Below are 17212 nucleotides of genomic sequence, written 5' to 3' on the forward strand. Positions count from 1 at the left end.
ATAGAGCTTCTGAGTGGTTGCTATGGTATTCCAAGAAGCTGCTACAATGTTAAAAAGTGGTGGTTATGATGTGGTTAGGTGGTGCCTATGGAGTTACTAAGTGCTTGCTATGGTTTTCCAGGGGGCTGCAATGATGTTACTAAGTGGTGGCTATGATGTTGTTAGCTGGTGACTATGGAGTTACGAATGGCTCTTAGTACACCAGGTATTAACTATGATGTTACTAAATGGTGGCTACAGTTTTACTAGGTGGTGACTATTTTACAGGGTTGCTATAATGTTACTAAGTGGTGTCTGTTATGTTGCTTAGTGGTGCCTATGGAGTTACTAAGTGGTTGGTATGGTATTCTGGGAGGCTGCAATGATGTTACTAAGTGGTGACTATGCTAAGTGGTTGCTATGGTATACCAGGTATTCATTATGATGTTATTAAGTGGTAGCTATAGAGCTACTGGGTGTTTGCTATGCTATTCCAAGAGGCTGCTATGATGTTACTAAGTGGTGGCTATGGAGTTATGAAGTGGTTGCTATGATATACCAGGTATCTACTAGGGTGTTACTAGGTTGTGCCTATGGAGTTAATAAGTAGTTGATATGGTATTATAGGAGGCTGCAATTGTGTTACAAAATTGTGGTTATGATGTTGCTAGGTGGTGCCTATGGAGTTACAAAGTGGTTGCTGTGCTATTCCAAGAGACTACTGCAATGTTACTAAGTGGTGGATATGATGTTGCTAGGTGATGGCTATATAGCTACTGAATGGTTGTTATGGTATACCAGGTATTTACAAAGATGTTACTAAGTGGTGGATATGATGTTGCTAGGTGATGGCTATAGAGCTACTGAATGGTTGTTATAGTATACCAGGTATTTACAATGACGTTACTAAGTGGTGGCTATAGTGTTTTTTAGGTGGTGCATATAGAGCTATGGAGTGGTTGCTATGTTATTCCAAGAGGCTACCATAATGTTACTAAATGGTGCCTATCATGTTGCTAGGTGGTGCCTATGGAGTTACAAAGTGGTTAGCATCGTATACCAGGTATTCATTATGACGTTACTAAGTGGTGGCTATAGAGCTAGCGAGTGGGTGCCATGCTATTCCAAGAGGCTGCTATAATGTTATAACTGGTGGCTATGGTGTTGTTAGATGGTGCTATGGTGTTCCATAAGACTGCTATAACATGATTGCTATAGAGCTACTGAGAGGTTGCTATGGTATACCAGGTATTCACTATGATGTTACTAAGTGGTGGCAATGATGCTGTTAGGTGGTGGCTATAGAGTTACTAAGTAGCTGTTGTGATATATCAGGCAGGTATTTACTATGGTGTTACTAGGTGGTGCCTATGGAGTTATTAAATGGTTGGCATGGTATTCTAGGAGGATGCTGTAATGTTACTAATTGGTGGCTATGATGTTGTTAGGTGGTCGCTATGGAGCTTCTGAGTGGTTGCAATGATATTCCAGCCAGCTGCAATGATGTTATTAATTGGTATTTACTAAGTGGTCACTATGGTCTACCAGATACGTGGTATGGTGTTGATAGGTGGTGGCTATAGAGTTACTAAATGGTTGTTATGGTATTCTAGGAGGCTGCTTTAATGTTTCTAACTGGTGGCTAATGTGTTGCAAGTCTAAAAATTGAGTAGAAACCCTTTTCTTGTACAGTAGAAACCGTTACTCCTACTAAATCAGGATAAACTGTAACTTTAAAACCCTTGATTTTGGAAGACACACTGAATGAACATGTGTTTCAATACTTTTGCCAGTATAGTTCATTAGTGTATGTGATTTATCTCAGACTGAAAGATGTTTCCTGGATTCGGAGTCACGGCAGTCGTTACTCTGGGGACTCTGGAGATATTTTACAGTTAGTATGCCACCTGCGGCGCAGGCGAGTGCGTCACGGCCCCTCCAGTGCCAGGACCACCGCCATCATCAGCCCCGACTTTCTAAACATAGCGCTTCCTGTTGTCCGTACGAATGTGGCTGCTTCCTGTTGCCTCATCCTTCTGGGCCGTGGAAACTGGGAAGAGAGAGTGAAGCTGTGCCAGCGCTCGCTAACTTCTGACTTAGCGCTTAATTAGCTGGCGACTCGTGGGGATGATTTAGTGCTATGCTACGCTACGCTAGCAACCTCTTCTCTACATCAGATACAGGGGTTTGGACAATAAGATAAGATAAGATAATCCTTTATTAATCCCACAATGGGGAAATTTACCATGTTACAGCAGTGCAGAGTAAAGGACAGAGAAACAGGTCAGGAAAAGGTAAATACAAATAATGATAAATCTATATATACAGAAAACCTATTGTAGGAACATATATAAAGATAGTTTAAAAAATTATACAGAGTAAAAGAAAATATATATATATATACACATGAAACTGAAACACCTGTCTCATTTTAGTGTGAGAGGTTTCATGTCTAAATTGGAGCAGTCTGGTGGTCAATCTTCATTAATTGGACATTGCACCAGTAAGAGCAGAGTGTGAAGGTTCAATTAGCAGGGTAAGAGCACAGTTCTGCTCTAAATATTGCAATGCACACTATAACATTATGGGAGACATACCAGAGTTCAAAAGAGGACAAATAGTTGGTGCACGTCTTGCTGGAGCATCTGTGACCAAGACAGCAAGTCTTTGTGATGCATCAAGAGCCACGGTATCCAGGGTAATGTCAGCATACCACCAAGAAGGACCAACCACATCCAACAGGATTAACTGTGGACGCTGTAAGAGGAAGCTGTCTGAAAGGGATGTTCGGGTGCTAACCTGGACTGAATCTATGATTTTATTGGAGCTCTGCTCAAACCTGCATTGGAAATAATGTTAGTATAATGTAAGTATGCATGCAGATATAGCAGATGTAAAGAGATATATACCTCTGTTTTTCTTTTTATCTTTCTTTTTGCCATATAACAAGCTCTTCAGGTTCAGTCAATAACTGGAAATGTCACTAAAATCAACTGTACAAAATTTTGAAGTAAATTGCCAGGATTTTTTTTTTATAATTACTATTAGTCACTATTTGTATTGGTACTTAAATAAGAGACCACTTTAAAATGATGAGTTTCTTTGATTTGACCAAATTGGAATATAATCAAGAGGAAGATGGATGATCACAAGCCATCAAACCACCAAACTGAACTGCTTGAATTTTTGCACCAGGAGTAAAGCAGCATAAAGTTACCCAAAAGCAGTGTGTAAGACTGGTGGAGGAGAACATGATGCCAAGATGCATGAAAAAAAAAAAACTGTGGTTAAAAACCACCAGGGTTATTCCACCAAATATGAGTATTTCTGAACTCTTTATGAAAACTTGTTTTGCATTTTTTGAGGTCTGAAAGCTCTTCATCTTTTTTTTGTTTTGTTATTTCAGCCATTTCTCATTTTCTGTAAATAAATGCTCTAAATAACAATATTCTTATTTGGAATTTGGGAGAAATGTTGTCTGTAGTTTATAGAATAAAACAACAATGTTCATTTTACTCAAACATAAACCTATAAATATCAAAATCAGAGAAACTGATTCAGAAACTGAAGTGCTCTCTTCATTTTTTCCGGAGCTTTCCATGGTTTGCTTTACTCTTCTTTTATTTTAGCACATTTTTTGGACTATAAGGCGCACTTAAAATCGTTTAACTTAAATGCGTTGTTGAAATAATGGAAATCTAAGCTAACTGCAAATAAACTGTTTTTTGGTGAGAAATCTGTGTATATTACTGCGTGACACCACTGTTCCTTACTAGTGTTGCTTACAATGTGTTTTATAGTCCGTAAAATACAGTAATTATAACTTCTTATAACTTTCGTTTCTGATAACTTTAGAATTGAGTCATTTTAATAATTTAACTTTTAAAAAAATATATATATTATTATTGTTTCAATTGTGTCTTCATACTAACCAATGCTGAACAGAAGCACAGCAGGCACCAAATCCCAGGAGTCTAAAATCAACAAACTAAACAGTAGAGGTGTAAACAGGGACTCTAGTAAAACCTTAAGAAAACAGAGGAGTGAAGGGGAAAATCCACAGTCTCAAAAACACAATACTGACGGAAACACAAAACTTATAAGTTGAACTACATAAACAGGACGTGGTGGACACCATCGTCACAAAACAGGACCACTAAACCAGATACAGGACATCAATATTAATGATTTATGTCAGTAGGAGAAGCTTGACGTTATTGGACGTAAATGGTTCACATGGTCTTCTCTGGGTCAAAGAGTTAAACACTAGTTAATAGAAGACATAGGGACGTCTTTTAAGAAAATCTGATATATTTGCCAATATATCAATCTTGAATATTCCTTACAGGGGGGTATAAAGGGGAACTGTGTTCTCTGTAATGATCGAGATACATTCAAAACTTCTGGGGAAGTTGGGGATGAGATGCTACATGCTAACCTAGAAGAAGCTAATACGAAGCCTTCCTTGGACAGTTGTCTTTATTGTAGAACAGGGGTATTTAATTAGAATTTAGTTCGGGCCAGTTACAGAAAATTTCATCAGTCCAAGACAAAACAAATTACAAATACTATTCAGTATTATTATTTCAACAATATATATTGTTTTAAATAGGCCTGTCACAATAATTACATTATCAACTTATCATACTGTCATGTCTGGTGCTGTAGGCACTTCCTGTCCTTCCACACTGGTCTCCAACGGAGGTTGTCAGCCTAACAACTACAATACCCAGAATGCACCACCCGCTGACAACACACACACTGCTGATCACGTGACACCTCACCTGCTCCGACCAGGAAGCCCTGAGTATTAGCTACAGTATAAAAGTACTGCTCAGACGCTCACCTGCGCCGCGTATTGCCTAGGTTTCGTCCGACATTACAAAGCGTTATTTCTGTGATTACTCTCTGTGTATGACCTTGCCTTTTGTTTTTGACTACCGATTTTTGCCTTTGCCTTCGTTGTGGATTTTTTCGTGTATTACCCTGGACTGTTTATCGTTTATGTTTTTCGGATCACCTTTGATACTGCCTGCCTTGTATATGACCATTGGACTGTTTATCGTTTCTGTTTTTGGATTGCCTCTGATACTGCTTACTTCGTGTATGACCACTGGACTGCCTCACTATCCTGTTAAGCTCTCCGCTCCCAGGTATACCTTTACTGGTGTTTTGTTTCTACTGCTAATCTCATTCTCTGTACCCTGTGGGTTTTTAACAAAATCCTTGACTGGTTCCGCGAGTGTCTGTATTCTGTGCCCCATCATGACACATACAGTAAATGGAAACACCCTCAATAATTTAATTTTATAGATTTATCGAGTCTATTAATGTGAATCTGTATGTTCACTTTATTTCAAAATGCTGTATTTTTTATTCTATTTGATTTTATTGATATTTATATTAGATTTGCGCCTGCCTGTCATGCTAATAATTACATGAATGAAAAATCATATTGTACAATATATGGAGAAATGTTTGCTGAAATTGGCCAGAATATCAGCTTTGTTTATAAAAAAACAGCAGTTTTGTCAAGTCAAGAGTCAAGTCAAGAGGCTTTTATTGTCATTACATCTGAGTACAGGTACACAGTGTGATGAAATTACGTTCCTCCGGAACCATGGTGCAACATAGAACCACAAGCAATAGACAACATAAAGTGCAGGAGTGACGACAGTGCAACATAAAATTATAAAATTATAACACTAAATAACAGTAAATACAATAAATACAAAAGACGAGACAATTTAAAGACAGGACAGTGCAGTACCGATACGGTATAATAAAGTGTATAGTGGGGATAAGGTGCAGAGATGTGTGACATACTGTAACATATAGTACATATATAATCACAGCAGTTACTGAGGTAGAGTTTTATTTGTTTTATTGTTTTATTTAATATTATTATTACTGTATCAGACTTTATTATGTTGTGGGAAAAATTGATGTGAGGAGTTGGCAATGCTTTTTGTCCTCTGGGGGCTGCCGTAGTTTTGAGGTAGAGTTGTTTTGGGAGTAGAGAGAGAGTTTTTTTCTTGATCAGGTGGAGTATTTGTCTCGGTTGTTTCTCTTTAATTCCTCCGAATTACACCGTGAGGTTACATTACTGTTAAAATGTTTTATAAAGGTAGTATTTTAATTTAATTAACTTTTTCTGGTGCGCACCATCTGTATTAGTCCTTCTCGCTTCATTCTCCGACTGCTGCTTCTCACCGCCTGCTTCTTCTGTGTGTGGCTCCGCCCTCCCGCATCTGCACAGATCTGATTGGCAGAGGAGAGCGTTTGGTGATCTTACAGCACACGTGATTGGTCTGTGAGTTTACTGCGCCGCTTTAAAGCACGTAAACCGTAAAAAACATGGAAGTTCCGGTGCTTTAAATGAACACAGTCAGAATTAAATCCTTCTCAGTAGTTTATCGGTTTGGCTTGAGTACATCATATAAGAAAAAACAGTACTTTAACATGAATTAAACAACACCAACATATCGCTAAATAATTAATTGACTGAATGAACCACTTGTGTGTCCAAATTAGAACAAATACTGCAGTCTTTGAGCACAACATTACAGAGCTGCACCATCCCATACCTTCTCTTAGAATAATGCAAAATAGGGTAGAGTTATAAAAATAGTGTTATAGGCATCAGCAAGTCTGAGAGTGTGTCCATAGCTGAGGGTGTGTCCAGGGTATGGCCGGAGTTACCAGAGTGAAAAAGTGTCACAGAGTCTTTAGTTTGCTGTGCTGAGATGAGTTGAACAGTCTTATGGCCTGAGGGACAAAAGACTTTCTGAGTCTGTCTGTGGAGTTCTGTCTGTGGAGCAGGACTACTGTCCCAGTCCTGCTCCACAGACAGAACTCCACAGACAGAACACTAAACTGTTTCAGTTCAGCTATAATATTTTTGGGATATCTGCTGTGAATTGATCGCTCTCTTGAGATCATGATGCCACAACAGCATCTCAACTGGGTTCAGGAGGTCAGGACTCCCCAGAAGACGCAGTATTTATTTATTTCCTTCTGTTGAAGTCGTTCGGTTGTTGATTTACTTCTATGTTTTGGGTCGTTGTCCTGTTGCACCATCCATCCTCTGTTGAGCTTCAGTTGGCAAACAGATGGTCTTAAGTTTTGCTGCAAAATTCTTTTTTTTTTTTCCGTTGATGAATCCGGCAATCCATCCAGACCCTGAGACAGCAAAGCAAAGCAGCCCCAAACCGTGATGCTCCCTCCACCATGTTTCATAGTTGGGATGAGGTCAGCAATTCTTGAATTCTAGAATGTTAACATGTTGTGTTTAATAAAACCATGCAAACATATATAATTTATTGTGTGGTTTTAGTTTAAACAGACTGTGTTTGTCTATTGTTGTGACGTAGATGAAGATCAGAACACATTTAATGAATAATCAATTTATGCAGAAATCCAAGTTTAATCCCAAAGGCTGCTCCAGACTCTGAAAACCACAATAGCCCAATAAAATCCATGACAAACCAGAATAATCTAGTGGAATAACATCACACAGCCTCACCTAAGATATACAGTACTGATCTAGAGGGAACCAGACCGAGGTGGAGCCAATCAAACGGACTCCATGACACTTTCAGACCATCCTTGTGAATGGGGGTGACTATTTCTATATTTCTACACAATTAAACTAAAAAATAAGACAAATCAGAGTCTGGGAGACGGTCAGTCTGAGCATCAGCCAGCAGCAGGTCCAGGCCAAGTCCGAGAACAATGACGCCGCTCGCCCAATGGTGCCACGGGTTACGCACAACTACCCAATCGTGCTTTTCATCTTTCATCTCGCCACCGGTCCGCCAGGGCCGCCACTGATTGGCTAGGAAGCGACACCTGACCTACGTCTTCCTGAGGAAGGACGCCGTTTACTTCAGGGCAGTATTTATTGGCCGCTGGCAGGGGATAGTTCGCTGGGGGCAGCGAATAAAAAGACGTAGATAAAGAAAATAAATGATTTAGACGAGTCTGGAGCTCAGAAACAATGCGAGACTCTGCGCACTGATGTCTGTATTTATGGGAGGTTATTTATTAGACACTTTTCCTGAGTTTTTATGGAATCAGCAGACCCTGTGTATGGAGATGTACCTCGGGAGGTCTCACTGAGGTCAAAGCTCAGCGTGTGTCACACTTCCTGCCCTTGGGAAAGTACAGATTTCTACGATTTTTAATGATGAGTAAGCACAACTGACCTTCAGAGGGGATACTTTGATAAAAACATCATTTTTATTACCATTTTCCCCAAATCGTAAATGCGGTAGATGAGCCAGATACCTAACTACAAGCCTACATCATCCCAGACTCGTCTCAGTCTGTGTGGAGGCATAAAATCATCCAAAAGCCGTGTGTAAGACTGGTGGAGGAGGAGAACATGATGCCAAGATGCATGAAAACTGTGATTAAAAACCACCAGGGTTATTCCACCAAATATTAGAGTATTCCTGAACTCTTGAAACTTATTTATGAATATGAACTTGTTGTTTTCTTTGCATTATTTGAGGTCTGAAAGCTCTGCATCTTTTATTTTTGTTGTTATTTCAGATTCTATTCTCATTTTCTGTAAATAAATGCTCTAAATGAGAATATTGTTATTTGGAATTTGGGAGAAATGTTGTCTGTAGTTTATAGAATAAAACAACAATGTTCATTTTACTCAAACATAAACCTATAAATAGCAAAATCTCAAAGTGGTCTCAATTTTTCTCTAATAGAATTGATTAAGTGGTTTCTAGGAATAAATGACTTAATGGTGATGTCACAGTACCACTTCAAAATAGGACGCCCTTTATAAAGGCTGTATGAATGGTTTATAAAGGACTTTATTAATATTGGTTATATTAATTAGTTTGCAAATACTTCAAACCCCATTAATAAGCAGCTAATAAATGTATCTTTCTAGATAACTGTTCTTATATTGTTTTCCATCAATCAGCAGTAAAATCTGCCATATTAATATATATATATATATATATATATATATATATATATATATATATATATATATATATATATATATATATATATGTAAGTATGTTCAACTATTTACTATATTATTAAATGACTATGTTGAATTAAATGACTTAGCAAACAATTGTTCACTGTTCCCTTTTTAGTTGATGTGTTGTAACTGCTTTATAATGGTTTTTAAGGCATTTACAACCTAATAATCTATTTTATTAAACATTTATAAATATATACCTTTATAAGGGAAGACTTATTTTAAAGTGGTACCTAAATCATTAATAAAATCAAATAAACGCCATGTAAGAATTAAAAAATACAAAAAAGTCACACTGTGTCAAAATAAAAGTCACAAACAAAAATTAATTTCAATAATATAAACAAAAAGGCCATTTTCAAATATAAGTAAATATTACATACAAAAAAACAAACTGTGCCAAAATAAATAAATCAGTAATACAAAGGAAAACGCAATTGTGCCATAATTAATGTAAATTTGAATTTAAATTTTTAATTAATACAAACAAACTAACCATGCCAGAATAAAAGTCCCAAGTGCAATTAAACAAGTGGCCTATGTCAAAAGAAAACTCCCTAATACAAATAGTGAAAGAAAAATTGTGTTTAAACAAGGGCTGTGAACATTAAAGCATTAACGTATGTAATTAATTTGGAAACAGTAATGCATTATTATTTTATTAACGCAAAAAATAAGTATGACCCCGACTTCCGCTGTAATCTGCCTCACCCTCCGATCCACATAGTGAGCTTTAGGGCAGGTGATACACGAAGCACATGGAGCAGATAGAACATATGGACTCGCTTTGTATTCCATAAGATCATGGATCATATCTGACTTTTATTCTTAATTAAACGTTTTCTTCTCTTTAAAAAGTGTAATTGCATTATTACACTATTATAATATCAGCATATCACTGTCATACAATTTGAGACTTTGTCATAAATTGTCAGTAATATCATTTATCGCATCCATTTCACATATTATACTGGCACAAAAAGCATGGGCTGGTTCACATATTACTGTATTTTACGGACTATAAGGCACATTTTAAGTGACAATAGTAAGGAACAAAGGTGTTGCCATTTTTCCTTTGTAATTCAGCGGGTCTCTAGCCACAGTTAGCAGATAGATAGATAGATACTTTATTTATCCCGAAGGAAATTAAGGCATCAAGCACCAACAGCAAAATACAATAAGAAACATATTAAACATACATTAAAACACAGAATATTAGAAAATATATAATGCTATAAAAACTTATTATACAAGGTAAAGATCTATCCGTAAACAGAGCAGTGCAGTAGATGTTGCTAATGATCATTAAATAATTAACAGAGAAAAGTGCATGCTGCAATGACATTGATTATAAAAGTGAATGATGTGCACTATATATAAATATAAATATGAATATGAATATCAGCAGTGCTATCTGTCATTAGCAGCACTTAGCACTAGTTAACCCTTGTGTGGTGTTCGGGTCTGTGGGACCCGTTTTCATTTTTAATCAAATGATACAAAAATAATATTTTTTCTAACTCAAACTCATTGGCATTGGCTAATTTTTTGTGAAAAACATATATCAAAACACATTTTCCATAAACACACACTGTACACCCCCCCCCCCCCCCCCCACACACACACATTTATATTACATACAGTATGTTTGGTCAAGGGTTAATAAACATTGCTTCATTTGTAAATTTGAAACTAAACAAATTTTCTACTCATATCTTGAGTTTAATTCATTTTCTTTTACATTTTATTAAAAAACTAATAAAAAAAGAGTAGCACTTTTTAAAAGAAATGTAACATAAGAAAGGTAAAGGGCAAATATTAACCATGTAAGCTGTTTATATTGCTTGCAATTTAGGTGAAGCGAGCATGTGTAAAGCATTTTAATGTAAAATTGCTTAATTTTGCTGAATTACATACAAGTAACAAAGTAAACGAGTAACAAAAATATGAACACCACACAAGGGTTAATGCCGCCTGACAGTAACCCAGGGCGCTATCAGCTAGCGCTTCGTCCCACGTAGCTTGTTTTAACACGATTAAACACAGACTACGTTTCAATATACTCACCTCTGAATGGTGAAAGAGCTAGTGCTGTGGTTAGCGGCTAATGCTAATACTTCACTGAAACTCCTTTATAATGCTGTACTTCAGTGGAGTGGCTTTACTGCTGCTTAATGAAGATATCAGGGAAAATTAAATGAGGTGCACCTGAAAGTGTGAAAAATACAGTATATTCAGTAACCGGGTGTTGGCTTATGTGACCAGAATTAAAAAAAAAAAAAAAAAAACTAATTACTTTTGGTTTAATTTAACTATATCCTTCCTTTTTCTCCTCAGATTCGGCCTCCATATGCACAACAAAAGGGATTTACGGATCCGAAACCGAGGACATTACTGTAGAGGACATAACGGAGGGCTGCTGGACGAGCTTCCAAACGAAGGACAAGAAAGAAGTGCACATCATCAACCTGCAGATCTCACAGCCGGTACGTCCATTAATCACGCCAATGCTTTTTTAATGAAATATCAACTAGAGATATAATATAATCCTCTGTTTTTCCTCATGCTCATTTCAGTTTATTCAGTAAATTCCATTTTTGTACGGCGTCCAAACTGCTCTGCTCACTGCAGTGTTTTCCCAACATCTGGCTCCAATCATCAGCTAATTGCCTGGCCCTTCATGAGCTGATCTGGGTGCGTAACGGCAGGGAAAATATGCAGGGCTGGAGTTGGGAAACGCTGCGCTGTGCCAGCCTCTGTAAACGCTGGTACTGTAAACATTTGGAGATTTATTCATTCTTCAAGTGACGCCAGCAGAAAGCAAAAAAAAAAATAAAAAATAAAAAAAGAAACCAAGATGTGAGGCCTGTTGCAATGCCTTGTTTACTATTGTGGCTGTAGAAGAGAACAGAAACACACTGTATAATATATTGGTTATATATTGTTATTAACACATTTATAGTGTGATTTATGTGATTTCTACAATAGATTTAAGATTTTAGATCTATAGATCTAAAAGATCTATCTTTTTTTGGTCTCCATCATGGTTTCATCCAGGATATGTGAATTTCACACAGGAAATCATCATTGATTAAACAATAAAAGAAGAAAAAAGAACAGATAGCATGAAGAATCAACCTGCGGAATTGGAACAAATGGGCTGGTTCACATATTATACTCAGAAAACAGGGTGCTGGCACTGGCATCATGGGCTGGTTCACATATTAACCCTTGTGTGGTGTTCGGGTCTGTGGGACCCGTTTTCATTTTTCATCAAATGATACTAAAAAAATATTTTTTCTAACTCAAACTCATTGGCATTCGCTCATTTTTTGTGAAAAACATATATCAAAACACATTTTCGATAAACACACACTGTACACCCCCCCCCCACCCCCCCCCCCCCTACACATACACACATTTATATTACATACAGTATGTTTGGCCAAGGGCTAATAAACATTGCTTCATTGCTTCATTTGTAAATTTGAAACTAAACAAATTTTCTACTCATATCTTGAGTTTAATTCATTTTCTTTTACATTTTATTAAAAAACTAATAAAAAAAAGAGTAGCGCTTTTTAAAAGAAATGTAACATAAGAAAGGTAAAGAGCAAATATTAACCATGTAAGCTTTTTATATTGCTTGCAATTTAGGTGAAGCAAGCATGTGTAAAGCATTTTAATGTAAAATTGCTTAATTTTGCTGAATTAAATACAAGTAACAAAGTAAACGAGTAACAAAAACATGAACACCACACAAGGGTTAAACTAAGCAACCGGTGTGCTGGCATATGTGGCTTGGGCTGATTCACATATTATACTCAGCAACCGAGGTGCTGGCACAAGTAGCATGGGCAGATTCCCATATAATACTCAGCAACTGGGGTGCTGGCATTTGAAGCTTGAGAAGATTTCCATATTACACTTGATAACTGGGGTACTTGCACATGCAGCATGGACTGGTCCACATATTATACTCAGCAACCGAGGTGCTGGCACAGATAGCACCCTTTTTCCCATTATTTTAAAACCTTTTTCACTGTCAGTTTTATGGTCATGCCAGTTTAAAGCAAAGAAAAATGGTTTTGTTGTCCTGAGGCAACTTCGTGCAGAGGCAACATCATGCAGAAGTACTGTAAATGAGGTAAAGTCCTGCTGTGTGTAGAGTGAAGTTTAAAATGGACAGTTCGTTTAATTTATTTAACACTTTCCCATTGTTTTAAAAAGCTTTTTTTAGTGTCAGTCTGTACGGAAAATAGTTTTTTTTTTGTTGCCCTGAGGCAACTTCGTGTAGCAACATTGTGCAGAAGAAGTACTGTAAATGAGGTAAAGTCCTGCTGTGTGAAGTCCTGTCTCTGGATCGTAACTTCTCTTTGCATTTCTAAACTTTGTAATCAGGGCTCTATTGTTTTATTGTTTTAAAACCTCTTTTAGTGTCAGTGTCAGGGAAAAAAAAAAAATTGTTGCCCTGAGGCAACTTCGTGTAGCAACATCATGCAGAAGAAGTACAGTAAATTAGGTAAAGTCTTGCTTCATAAAGAGTGAAGTTTAAATGGCCAGTTAATTTAGCTTATTTAACACTTTCCCATTGTTTTAAAACCTCTTTTTAGTTTCAGTTAGATGGAAAATGGTTTTGTTGCCCTGAGACAACATCATGTAGGAGCATAGAAAGAGTTACGTTACTGTTAATTACTGTAAATGGACAGTTCATTTAGATTATTTAACACTTTCCCATTGAACCTTTTTGAACCATTTTTCCCATAAAACCTCTTCAGTGTCAGTTTGCATGGGATATGGTTTTGTTGCCCTGGGGCAACATCATATAGGAACATTAAGAGTTAAGTCACTGTAAATGACTGTAAATGGCCAGTTAATTTAGATTATTTAACACTTTCCCATTGAACCTTTTTGAACCATTTTTCCCATAAAACCTCTTCAGTGTCAGTTTGCATGAAAATGGTTTTGTTGCCCTGAGACAACATCATGTAGGAACTTTGAGAGAGTTAAGTTACTGTAAATGACTGTAAACGGCCAGTTAATTTAGTTTATTTATTAATTTTCCATTGTTTTAAAAAGCTCTTTTAGTGTCAGTCTGTAGGGAAAATAGGTTTTTTTTTTGTAGCCCTGAGGCAACTTCGTGTAGCAACATCGTGCAGAAGAAGTACAGTAAATTAGGTATAGTAAATAAGTCCTGCTGTGTGAAGTCCTGTCTCTGGAGCGTAACTTCTCTTTGCATTTCTGAGCTTTTTTAATCAGGACTCTTCACGGAATCCCAGAATTAAACCCCTCGGTCCGAGTTTCTAAACAAACTGTCTCTGTTTGCTTAGACTGCGGCGCTCCTGAGGGGCCGGCTTTGTTTTCTCACTGGAGCCCACCGGAGTTAGATTGATACCAGATGAGCAGCGGTGTCGGGCGTCCCCTGTGGCCCAGTGCAAACAGTGGGGACATGAGGACGGAGCGGCACCGTGGGTCCGGTGCATGCCGGACATAGCTGAGTGAGAAACGAGTCCCCGAGGTGATTCAGGTTACTGTGGGCGGCTGAGAGAGAGAGATAGTGCAGCTCTTCGGGGAACTGTAGTAGTGTTCCCAGACCTCGCTCTGGAGCCTCTCGCTGGAGTTCTGAGGGTTTTTTTGGGACGACACAAACACAGAGATGGAGAGAAGCCATAATAACCATGAACTGACCCTTCTCACAGCTTTCCTTTCTCCTCTCCTGCAAAGAACATCAATTTATAAACATTTTATGTGCAGTTTTTATAGACCTTTTTTTTGTTAAAGGGCCCAAATTTCTTCTTAAAATACAAGTTTAATGATGCATTAAAAGCTCAAAATGTACCATCCAGTGTTGAATTTCCTGGTACATAATGCACTATAAATGCACTAAGGATGCATATGAAAAGATAAATTCAGATTTTGTAAGTTAGCCAGATTGCAAAAATCATGCTAACATATGCTCAGCTCACATTTGGACCCATTACTTAATGTACCAACACCCCGGCTGCTGAGTATAATATGGGAGTCAGCCAAAGACACATACCAACACCCCGGTTACTGAGTATATTATAGAACTATTTTTTTCTGAGGAGAAAAAAGAAGGATATTTTTAAATTACACAAAAATGAAAGAGGTTTTATGGTGACCTTTGGACAAAATATTGTCCCAGAAATGGTTAGAATCTGCCCAACACTCCGGTTGCTGAGTATAATATGAAAATCTTTCCAAAACCACATATATCAACACCCTGGTTGCTGAGTATAATATATAAATCGACCAGAGACACCTAAACCATGTGTTGGTGATGCTGGTCATGGTGATTGACCAACTTTGTTACCAATGACCTCGCTCTGGAGCCTCTCGCTGGGGTTCTGAGGGTTTTTTTGGGACGACACAAAGACAGAGATGGAGAGAAGCCATAATAACCATGAACTGAACCTTCTCACAGCTTTCCTTTCTCCTCTCCTGCAAAGAACTTCAATTACAGACGTTTTATTTCAGTTTTTATAGACTTTTTTCTTTCTTAAAGGCTCTCATTCCACTGTTTTTAAATTTATTTTAAAGTATCTAATTGTGTCTCTATCTAGGTGTTTCTATTTAGCCCTGCTTTAGATCACTAAATTAGTGATCTCTAAAGAAAGACAGGTTTTTGATCTTGCTCATCAATATTCATGCAAATATATCATCCCTGATTGGCTAACAGCATTGCAGCAGAGAATGCCTACCTGTAATAGCATGCATATAACTTATAGAGACCTATAGTATTTCATATAGAAGAAGAAAAAGTGGATTTTAGTGGAATGAGACCTTTAAAATACAAGTTTAATTAGGCATTACAAGCTCAAAATGTACCATCCAGTGCAGAAACTTTACACCTTTTACAAAACATTGAATTTAGAATGAATTAACTAATTATGCATGTGAAAATATAAAATCTGTGCTTTTTAATGTGCTGAAATGTAGTGATTTAGATTTTCTAAGTTTTCTAAGATTGCAAAAATCCCTTCAACATATGATTGACTCACATTTGGACCCATTACTTAATGTATCAACATCCTGGTTGCTGAGTATAATATGTGAATCAGCCCAAGACACATAAACCAACACCCTGGTTGCCAAGTATAATACAGGAATCAGCCCGAGACACATAAACCAACACCTCAGTTGATGAAAATAATATGGGGATCAGCCCAAGAAAAATTTACACCAACACCTCGGGTGCTGAGTAATAATATGGAATCGGCCCAAAACACATATACCAACACCTCTGTTGCCGAGTATAATATAGGAATTGGCCCAAGACACATACCAATGCTGATCAACATTTTATACTTAGTAACCAGGGTGTTGGTGATGTTGGTCATGGTGATTGACCAACTTGGTTGGTGACTCTGGTTAGGGTATGGTGATTGATCAACTTGTTTGGTGATGTTGGCCAAAGTGATTGACCAATTTGGTTGATGATCCTGGTCATGGTGATTGACCAACTTGGTTGGTGATGCTGGTCATGGTGATTGACCAACTTGGTTGATGATCCTGGTCATGGTGATTGACCAATTTGGTTGATGATCCTGGTCATGGTGATTGAACAACTTGGTTGGTGATCCTGGTCATGGTGATTGACCAATTTGGTTGATGATCCTGGTCATGGTGATTGACCAACTTGGTTGATGATCCTGGTCATGGTGATTGAACAACTTGGTTGGTGATGCTGATCATGGTGATTGACCAACTTGGTTGATGATCCTGGTCATGGTGATTGACCAACTTGGTTGGTGATGCTGGTCATGGTGATTGACCAACTTGGTTGATGATCCTGGTCATGGTGATTGACCAACTTGGTTGGTGATGCTGGTCATGGTGATTGACCAACTTGGTTGGTGATGCTGGTCCTGGTGATTGACCAACATTGTGAGGCTGGCCATAGTGACTGACTTACTTTGTTGGTGATGTTGGTCAACTTGTTTTTGTTATGGTGTTTGTATGTTTTTTGAGTTGCATTGTTTAGTTGGTCCTGGTTCAAGAACATGATCAACCTACCCAGCTAGATAAACCAAGCTTGATAAACCAAGACCAGCAAGACCATCATCCCAAAGGTGGTCAACCAGTTTATTCAGCTTAACCTGCTTTTACTGTTTTGCCAGGCCAAAGGCTTTTATATCAGTGCTCTTTCTAACATCTAGCAGCACAAAAAAGTGTCTTTTAGATAAGAGAGATTGGATT

At 37.6% G+C, this 17212-nt stretch overlaps 1 protein-coding gene across 2 annotated transcripts in view; it reads left to right on the forward strand.

The window, feature by feature from the left end:
* Positions 1-17212, forward strand: part of eng (endoglin) — a 118345-nt gene that overhangs the window by 32601 nt on the left and 68532 nt on the right. For both annotated transcript variants that reach the window (XR_007424908.1, XM_049465908.1), the window contains exon 3: positions 11330-11478. Coding sequence is in view for 1 of the 2 variants with exons in the window: in XM_049465908.1 (XP_049321865.1) it covers positions 11330-11478 (149 nt within the window). In the remaining variant the exon portion in view is untranslated. The remainder of the gene's footprint in view (positions 1-11329; positions 11479-17212) is intronic.

The sequence above is a fragment of the Astyanax mexicanus genome, chromosome 1, assembly GCF_023375975.1.
Source record: "Astyanax mexicanus isolate ESR-SI-001 chromosome 1, AstMex3_surface, whole genome shotgun sequence".
Classification (NCBI taxonomy): domain Eukaryota; kingdom Metazoa; phylum Chordata; class Actinopteri; order Characiformes; family Acestrorhamphidae; genus Astyanax; species Astyanax mexicanus.